This window comes from Cariama cristata, unplaced genomic scaffold (genome assembly GCF_000690535.1).
Source record: "Cariama cristata isolate BGI_N322 unplaced genomic scaffold, ASM69053v1 scaffold37597, whole genome shotgun sequence".
Classification (NCBI taxonomy): domain Eukaryota; kingdom Metazoa; phylum Chordata; class Aves; order Cariamiformes; family Cariamidae; genus Cariama; species Cariama cristata.
The window spans coordinates 251-10,592 of NW_009627843.1; the positions used below are offsets into that span (position 1 = coordinate 251).

A 10,342-nucleotide genomic window follows, 5' to 3' on the forward strand; every position below is an offset into this window, starting at 1 on the left:
GAAAAAAAAAAAAAAAGCGGTTCGAGTTGCATTCTACCTTTTCTCTGCAAGACCCCGTATTGTGTAGCCCTTGTGCACCTGATGGGTTTATGAGCAGCCTCCTTCACGCTTATATTTATATTGTGTTCAGCTGTGACAGCCTCTCCTCCTCATCCATCACGTCCTGCCATCTACACTTAACGATTCGGGGGAAAAAAACCAAACCCAAGAACACCCACGTTGCGCTAGGTTACATTTCAGTCACAGCCTTGCATCTGCTCATCCAAGAAACTAAGGACAGCTGAAAAGCCAGCACCCCTGGAGCGCAGCTGAGGCAGAGCAGACGTGAAACCACAGACTGCAGGTTACTTCGCACCACCAACAGCCATAAAGTAATTTTCATTTCCTAAACTTCATTTAGGAGTCAACTTTTTTTTTTTTTGAGAACATTTTCCCTAATACTTGTTTTTCCACAGAAAACTATTCTCTGCCTGTGAGTAAAAGTACCATACTCACACCTACTACATGTAGAGGAATTATTCAGGGGAGCCATTTTAAAAATTATGGCGTTTTTTGTTTTGTTTTATAACTGAAGACGTAAAGTTGTAGAGAAATCTACAAGTAATATTATTTGAAAAGTGTTAACTTCATATGAGTTATAAATAGCTACATTTTCTAAGAATAAAGTGATACTTAAGTAATAAGATTATTCCACTAACAAAGGCTGTACTAAAGCAGCAGGGCCATTCCTAGATCAGCTTTCCTTATTCTGCATTTCACTTCTCCAGCAGGACCCTGGGTGTTACCATACCCACCCTGGAAACACCTTTGAAAGCTGAGCAACGCAAGAACTCCACAGCAAGAATATGGACACAAGCTGAGCTGTGCCATGGGCACACAGCACCCAGACCCTGCTCAGCTGTTCGGACTCGGAGTGAAAGGATACGTAATGGGGCTAGATTCTATCCCACCACACACTCACCACCAAAAAGCAGCTCCCACAGTAAGCGCCAAGGAAGAAAGCAGCATCAGAGCAATTAACTTTAATACAGTGGCACTACGGGATGGTCCAGCTTCAGAGAGAACATCTCTGTCTTAAATGATAGGGTTTCCACAACATAGCTGTTAAAAACCTGCCATTCTAAAATATTAAGAGGATCACTGTTACTGGAGCTTTAGCCCTTCCCTACCAGGTAAATTTAAGAGATTAGAATACTAACTAATCTCAATCAAGCTCTAGCTGTTATCTTGAATTTCTTTTTAGATGGTAATGCAGTTCTCAGGAAGTTACAGTAACCTGGCTGGAGCTACCAACAAGGGTGGGTGTCAAATCCCACTTGGAAGTTCTCGCTGTTACACGCAGAAGGAGCAGCTCACCGCTGTGATGCGCACACTGCGACTGAGCAATACTCTTGTAAATAAAAAAAGTACCTTCAGAAAAAGTAAAGATATACTTAGGAGGGGAGAAGGGCATCAGACCCACTTGTAATAAGAATCTGAAAGTAGACAGGAAGACCTTAAGAGTTCAAGCTTCAAGACAGCACTGACTTTCAAATGCATTGTACTGCCTTAACTGACAGGCTTAACCAGCATCTAACACGTGCAAGTACTGGTAATTGCACAAGACTAACTGCTTTTAGTCAGAGGATCTTGCACATCTCTTCCCACACACAACTAAACAGATCACTAATTTTGTAATCTGTACAGACAAAACATCCTCCCTTGCATCTACCTCATGGTATGTAATGTTAGGAATGGAACACAAGACCAAGTGCTAAATAATAAACAAAAAAATTCTGTCAAACCTAATGAACAAAGTATACTGTACTTCCTCCAACAGTGATTTGCAAATGAAAATGATCTTTTAAGGATTAAAAAAACCCTGTTGTTTTTCAGTGCTATATAATTTTTATTAAATTTATATTACTTCCCTTTCAGAAGTGCCATGTTACTCTAGACTTCCAGTTCACTTCTGTTTTTCTTCTCCAGAGAGGATGGAGAGAAATCAAGACACTTTATTTACCAAGAGCATGGATACTGTAAGTTGTGTTTCATATAATATCCTTTGTTCAGATATAACTACACACAGAAATTTACTTCAAAATTAGTTTATCTAAATGCTAATATAGCATCTACCAGCTACAGATTATGTTTATCACTTCAAGAACATATTTCAGTTACAGATTAAAAGTAGCAGAGAAAAAGCAAGTGGAACCCAAGGCTACATCAAAAATTCCAATAGTTTTCCACATTTCTTGGTTGGTTTGTCCCTACATCAGTGTTCCCAAAGATTTGATCTGAAATTAAGGAGTGAACTAAGTCTCTTACCATATGAAGTCTCTTACTTCTCCTTTCCTTCTACTGTCAGAAGGCTTACTGCCAGGTACCTCTGTGGTGCACTATACGTACATCTCCAAGTGAAATATCAACCACTGCTTTCCAGGGGGTTTTGCCTGAGTAGAACAAAGAAAGATTCACTTTCCCTTTCTCCTGCTTATGAAGTGTAGACAACGTGACTGCTTTTGACTACTGCAGTCAAAGTCATCTTCTGAAATGCAATGGCTAGTTGTATGTAGAAAAGTGAACAAGAGCTGGAGCAGGACTAAAACATCATCGAGTTGCTTTTCACAAGTATTTGCCTACATGCAAGTCACACTTGTCCCAGGAAGTCAAAGGACACTTGAGACAGCCACAATCTTGGTCCAGAACCAGGGACATAAAGAGGACTCGAGATCCAAGCGTTCATCTAATTCTTGCAGTAGCTAATAGTATGATGCAACAAAAACTAGGAGGCAGAAAAAAAAAACTGAGGCAATTTAAGTGTAATAAAACATTAAGTCAAACAACAATCTTTAGCTTTCACACCAAGTTTAATCTCAAGATCCTTCCAATTTGCACAAAGCCTGAACTTAAAATATATATATATACACACTTCAAGCAGACAAAAAAAGCTGACCCTGCAGTTTCAATAAGCAAATGTCTGCTGTGCTCTGTGAGCAATAATTTGGCATTCCTTAGTAACATCACCACTGGATTAGTCAGAAATGACAGCTAGGCATCAACTATGTTTTAGAGAAATACAGAAAATCCATTAATAATTTAATTCAGTATTTTTGTAATATCCCAGAATGAGACTTCTCTATTAGGATGTGGAAAAACTTGATGGGGTAGAAATCCTGACAATGTAGCTACAGACAAAACAGCTCTAATACAATTTACTTCAAAACAATATTCACAGGTGCATATTACACAACATAAGTGTAAATAAAGAACTCTGTGCATTTAAGTGTTTAATGAGTTTAGAGAGAACTACCTATATGCAGTCCAAGACAAGATTCAGCCTTTAATGATACTGAATTCAAGTTTATGAAGAACAATTTTCAGTTTAACTTCAGAACAGAAATTAGGTTGAAAGAAGACTAATCAAGATAAGACACAGTTTTTCAAGTAAAATTAAAGCTTACTTCAACTTCAGTACCATTAAAGTTACAAGCATTTCAAATGTAAGTTTGCAGAAAAGACTCACAATGCAATCACCATTCCATAAAATTATGTGCATTCAACTGCGAAATAAAAGCAAAAAATAAAACTTTGCAGCACACAGTGGTATAAAACAAAAACAGAACAGAAATTTTAGCTTCCAACTTTGAAACCCTTAAGTTACATACTTATTTCACAATAACAATCCAAGCATACAAATACAGGTACTTAAACAGCAGAATTTCTACAAAGCAACTTTCATTTTTAAGCTGATGAATACACTTGCTCTTCCAAAAAAGGAACTGCAGCAACCTGGTATACATACAAATGAAGTGGCACATGTCAGAGATTTAGTGGTCCAATAGTTTTTTCATTTCAGTGAATCCATCTGGATTCCCGTACTTGTTTAAAAGGAAGAGTAGGATCTGTTCATGTTTTTTAAGCTGTGGAATAAGCAGAAAGAATTAGATATACGATTTTTTTTTTTAATTCCTGATTTCAGATTAGGGTAGATCCTAAAGCTACAAACTCAGCTAAGTCCCACATTAGTTCAATGAATATACAGTCTCCTTTCTGCTGTAAAACCTTCTGGAGGGGGGAAAAGTCAGAATTGTAGCTAACTTCCTCCTGCTCCCCTCTTTTTTTCCTTCCCTGAAGAAGTAGCTTCCTCGAACCAAACTGATGAATCACTCAAGTTAGGACTGAGATCAGGATCTTAAGTTTGGTTAGTCACACATGTCTATTTCCTGATGTTTTCAGTCATATTGGAATCTTCTGCCTTCTTTTCATCTGTCATAAGACTTTGAGCCAAGCTTATCCAAGTAAGGAAGAATAACAGAAAACGGAAAGTGATGAAATTGAAGTCAGAAAAGACATTAGCTAGATCAAAATGTAAGATGAAAGATTTAGAGTGGGAAGGGAAAAGGAGGTTCAACAGCCTACAGTGGGACAGAGGAATCAACTACATTCAGGAACAGTATAGTGTCACTGCCTTTCTGCCACTAAACTCCCAGTAACTACACTTACTCTGAAGCAGTAAAGGTCTAAATGACCTTGAACAGAAATGCTCCTCTCCTACCTCCAAAATATCAAAATGCATATTTTTGCTTCTGACCTTGCTGCCTCTGGCTGGGGGGAGACGGGCAAGTGTGAACCACCCTTGAAAGAGGTTTCTGTCTAAAATTCAACATTTTGCTCATTCCTCTGACAAAGATCTTCACTTTGAGGAAGGCTGGCGCATCTTTTCTGGTACACTTCAAGTTACTTTTAGTAATCTAAAGTTCTAATTTTTCATAAATAGTCTAAGCTAAAATAAAAAAAGAGAAAGCTTAAAACCAGAAAGCTTTCAAAAATTACAGGAATATGCTGTATCTGTAAGAGACACTTTTTTTTTTTCCCCCAAAAGGAAGAAAAAAAACCTTGCAACTGGCAAACACTGTTACAAATTCCAATACTCTACCAAACTCAAGATTCTCAGCCCCTAGCTCCATGACTGAAACTATGGCACACATTAATATTAATCTTTGCTACCCGAAACACACATTGTAAGAATTTTCTTACATGTGCAGCTGTCTGCCAAGGTATACCCACAGCAAAACACAGCCATATTACTGAAAAAAAAAAATCTGCTGCCCTTTGTCCAAATGACACAGTTTATGCAAAACATCACAACTACCTTTACACAACAGATAAAAGTAACACCCCTGAGACTTCATACTCTAGGGAAAAAAAAAAAAAAAAAAAGAGCACTGTATGTGTAGCAAAACATAGACTAATGAAGCCTGTGTGATCTATACACTTTGCTCCCGCATTTTCAAGGTGCTCTATTTATTACCACGTATAAAACAAACTTAGAAAAAGTGTTGGGATATTCACTTTGCATATCTTCAATGTTTCAGTTAGCTATCATCTCCCTACTCCCATTTGCTTCCCATACAGAGTTTCTTTGAAATTCTGGAAACACTAAAAAAGCGTGTATTGTTTGGGATGAATCTTACTTGCATTTTTAATTCTGTGCAGCAGCATTTGGTCTCACCTCCATTGCCTACAAAACACAAAGCAAGTGAATGAGCAAAATACACGTGGACACTGCTTCCCTAATTTAAGAGGTGGTAATGTGGAATTCTCTAAGATTTTTAGAAAGAAAAGTCACTTAAGCATCTCATGTACCCACAGTTCTTCAAATTAAGTAATCTGAAGTAATTAAGGGAAAGTATGTACCTTGATGTTCAGTACGTAAGTTTTCAGCACTGCAGGATTTGACCAAGCCTTCCATTACCAGTTTGTCAGCTATATTCAGACTACCATTTTCACAGAGTTTTTCCACTGTTACTAAGTTAACATCTCCATTAATCCCTTTCACTGTAATTGTGACACATTTATTCAATAACATTTCTTTCAACTTGTCAACTAATAACGGAGACCATTCAGCTTTCTCTATTCCTGCAAAAAAACCCAAAAGTACAATCAAGTTTGTTCTACAAAGAATTCCTTTATGATATTACTTCAATCTTACACATGCTATCACTGTTTTTGAAAATATGCTAGTTTTTCCTAACATAAATAGCTTAGATTCTACAGAAAATTAACTAAAAGCATACTTTCTAAAACAGCTTTTGCAGTACTAACCAGTATACTATTTCAGCAGATCATCATGTTGCTTATCAGTATTAAGGAATGAACACTATCATCAAAATAGGTACAGATTTATAATGTTCAAGGAAACCTGCTATGGTAGTGGGTGTTTTTTTGTTTTGTGGTTTTGTTTGTTTGTTTGTTTTTTTACCTGCAAGTGAACATACAATTGTCTGAAAAGGCAGCTTCAAGTAGGAATCAGTGATGGGCAGCACCTTTGAAAGTGGTAAAGTTTCTGTGTTCCCATAGTCCGCATATAGTACTTTCACTACAGACTGAGAAGCTTTTACAACAAGAGCTCTGTACCAACGGCCATCACCTGAAAAGATTGGGACAAGAAGAATCACATGTGAAGTACCATCTTATAAACACAGCTTACCCCAAGAACAAGAATCTGTTTAGTTTTCCAAGAATCTTTAAATATTCTGCTATATACAAAAGGCCGCTTGACAAGAAGCAAGACCATAGAATAAGGGAATAATTTCCGATTGCTGTGTTCATAAAGAAGTAGGTGTTGCTTTCTGCTCAAATTATACAGGCAAGATTTTTACTATAATACTGTTTTAAGGATATCTGCACACTGTATTTCTAGCTCCTCACCTTTGCTTTCCAATGCTTATTCCCTCTGAAAACATAACCAGAATTACAATGAAAAAAAAATTATCCTTTTTCCTCAATTGTCAAGACTCATAAACAAAATCAGTGGAAGTTAAAACCAACTGTCAAACACTTAGGTATACTCTTGTGGTCTGCCTAGTATTTTTTTAATTCATCTATCCTATCTTCCATGAGCTGCTATCTGATCTAGCACCCAAGTTCATTTTCAGCACTTAGATCTCTTGTAACAATCCACACATAGTCAACATTTAACGTTTATGAGTCAACAGAACTTTTTTTTTAAATATTGAGCTAATGTACCAGCAAAGTATCCCCTCTTCTGAAAGACTAAGACAATAAATTAAGTTCCCTCACTGTTAAGAAGACTTTTGCCTTGAACTAACAGCTCACTAAGCCTGGAGAGTCTGTTAGGCTAACGAGGCCAAATGATCAGTTGTCATAGCCAATGTCACCACCCCATGCTTGCACAAAGCGACAACAACAAAACACCCATGCACCCACAAAACAGAAGTGGGTCTGTATAGATGCAAGTGCACTATTGCTCTATCATGAATTTCATGCCCCCATGACTCAAACACAAACAAAATTCAGTTTAAACAGTAACTAGCTTGCTTTCCTCTTAAAGCTCCATACGTTTCTCAGGGCACAACCTATTCCTCATTTTCTCTCCTGGACTGTCAAATGGTATCTCTGCCCTAAAGATGCAGCCAGGCTATCCTTTGTAGCAGAATCAAGAGATCTGTGAGCACTTTGAGAGAAAGAAAACCTGCCAGCTTTAAAGCAAAATGGAAAACTTGTGTTTTACACTGGTTGAGGAAATATAAGAACAAATGATTGCCTCACCTGAAAACCTGGCACAACAGGCTTCACCCAGTTTTGGTTTGAAGGGTTGGTTCTTACAAGATTTACAATAGCGTTCTAGTTCAATCAACTGCCTATGTAGCTTCTCTTGATCTGCAGAAAAAACATTTGATAACTAACCACATTTGGGTCTAATGAAGAATATACATGCTTTTAAGCTCCCCTGCTCCCACCTTTGGCATTTTTTATATTTTCCTACTGTTCAAGCTACATTTCCACATGATCCAGTTCACTATACGCATTCATTTTATTAACGAGCTTGCAACAGTGACTTCTTACTAATACTAGGAACAGTGAACACTTTTTCCTACCTTTACTTTGAACTGGTACAGCATAGAACAAGTCCGGGCTTACAACTTCAGTTACACAGACAGGTATGGTTTCATCTATAGCCAATTCAATTGACTTCCAGTGCCTAAGTGAGATTTCTAACACAAATAGTAAGAAAACGCAGTGTACCACTTTCCAAATTGCAAATTTGCTGTTCATGAACTATTGACATATAAAAGTAGCTAAAGTAAAAAAAAAACCAAACCCAAACTCAGAAAAATAAGATACTGGAAAGTAAATGTGGGAAGAGTTTCATCATAGCAAATCTGCAATTCTCTGCTATCAAATATTCAAATAGCATTCATTTAAGACAAACCCAGCGATTTTTATCTTTCTCTTTTTGTCTATAATGCCACCTGCAGGGCAGCTTGTGTTTAACTGTAAAAACAGACAATATAATCAAAACTATGCACGTTTATTATTGATATTAAATACAGTTAAACAGCAAGATCACAGTTAAAGGATGGAATACTGGAAATTCTTGTTCAATATAAAAGTTAACATTTTTTTAATTACCTTTTTTGTCCACAGACTTGTTTGGAAAGTTATTTTTCTCTTGTAGAACTTCCTTTACAGCCAATTTCTCAGAAGTTAATATCTCATTGATCACTCTTGGGTGACCTGTGGAATTGTCAATAAGCTCTACACCTGCCCCATCTCTGGAAATAGAAGTTACTCTGGCTTGAAGCTTTATCCCTGCAGTGTACATACAAAATCTCGCTGTAGCTTCTGGAATCCATTTACTATTACCAGGCTTTATACCTAGGAAAGAGGAGAACTGTTCAAAATACCTCCATTAAGTGACTTTCTTCAACATTGTATTTCTGAAAAAAAAAAATATTCCATTTTTTTTAAAGCACAACTTGAAATACCAAGGCTGGTTTTACTACCTTAGGGATACACATTGTACTTCACCCTGTTAACTAGTCTCTTTCCTTTCTTCTAAAAGCACGTATTTCCTCTGGACTCTCAATTTCTGTTTTCTATGTTTTACGGTATTCTACCAAGTAAATCCTTGTGCCTTAGCACAAACACCACTGTTAAAACTGTTTATGAATCAGTTTAATATAGCCTTTTTATCAAAGCAGCAGAAAAACAAAGTGGTTTAAGAGAAAAAAAAAAACAGCAGAAAACACCTTAATGAAATGTGGTTTTGAGCTTTTTCCTGTTTCTACGTTTTTTATTTTTAAACCAAGTAGACTACACTAGAAAGAAAGAATAATTCTGTAGAATTTTGAGTGATTTGGTGGGAAAAGGAAGAGGCATAGAATTGGTAGAAGGCTGAGAAACAGCAGTATGGTGCAAAACTCTGCAGGAATCAAATTAAGTAACCCTACAGAGAACTGAAAAGCCAACTGGCTTCATAAGAACAGATGAGCTCCTTCGCCTGCAAAAATTTTGAGAAATTATTAAGTTGCACAAAAGCACATTTACTCCTAGCAAGGCAGCAGCCAGAAGCTAGTAAGCACTACAGATGAAGCAGGAGTAACAAGTTCCCTTTGACTGGCAAATCGTTAAGTAACCTCCACACAGATCACTCCACAGCACTATCAGGAGCTCAGGGAAGAACCACCACCTTTCCGTTAAATGCCAGTCTTCTGTGTAGTAAGGCTAAAGCAACAGCTCCCACAATTTCCAGAGGCTGGAAGCAACACAGACGCTTATTATAACCCCCCCCCCCCAAAAAAAAAATTTAAAACCCCCAAACAACAACAGGTCTGTTAAGTATACCCTGTCATCATCTCCTTCCCCCAAAGCAGCAAGTCTCTAAATGCAATAGCTCTTATAAGAGAAAGAATCCATAACAAGATCCACCTGAGAGCCAGCATTTAATTCCTTGAAACGGAAGCTTTAGGAATGAGGATGAGATCTGCCGTATTTTATCCAGTGGTACTTCCTCAACATTTCCATAGTCCACAAAGCATACTTCAACAGTTCCATCTGAAGTAGTATGTTGCACCAAAGCACGGTACCAGTTACCATCACCTAATTTTAAAAAAGGTTACAAAAAAAAATTACTTCACACATTTAGTAAGTTTACCAGCATTTATTTCTTAGTAAATAAATCCAATTCTTTGCTACCCTCTGCCAATGCAAAGTATCAGCTATCTAAGTTTGGCTGGGTGGGGTTTGTTTTTTGAGTTTTTTTGTTTGTTTTTTTTCTTTATGTTCACCCTGTGAAACCAAAAATATTTTAGTTTGATACTTACCAGAGAAAAAAGCACAGCAAGGTTCTCCATTCTCAGGTTTAAGAATATTTGGTGGAGTTTTCTGACAGTATTCAGACAACGATTTGTTAAGTAAGTTTAGAGCAAGCAATTCTGAAAATTTGAAAGAAAAAAAGTTGAGATCAATGAAATATGCTGACCTGAATTTTATCAATACTGTTTGCTGTATAGCTTGTTTATATATTCATAGAATAATTATGGTTGGAAGAGAC

The 10,342-nt window shown here is 37.1% G+C and overlaps 1 protein-coding gene across 1 annotated transcript; it reads right to left on the bottom strand.

Annotated features, from left to right (window-relative positions):
- Positions 1-5,372: 5,372 nt before the first annotated feature.
- Positions 5,373-10,223, bottom strand: LOC104165050 (tudor domain-containing protein 1-like; the record flags this gene model as incomplete). The annotated part of the gene is made up of 8 exons (XM_009704569.1): positions 5,373-5,503; positions 5,680-5,901; positions 6,245-6,412; positions 7,555-7,665; positions 7,884-8,000; positions 8,419-8,664; positions 9,718-9,888; positions 10,113-10,223. Coding segments are annotated over 8 exons (1,277 nt in total), but the record flags the coding sequence as incomplete, so codon positions are not given.
- Positions 10,224-10,342: the final 119 nt, after the last annotated feature.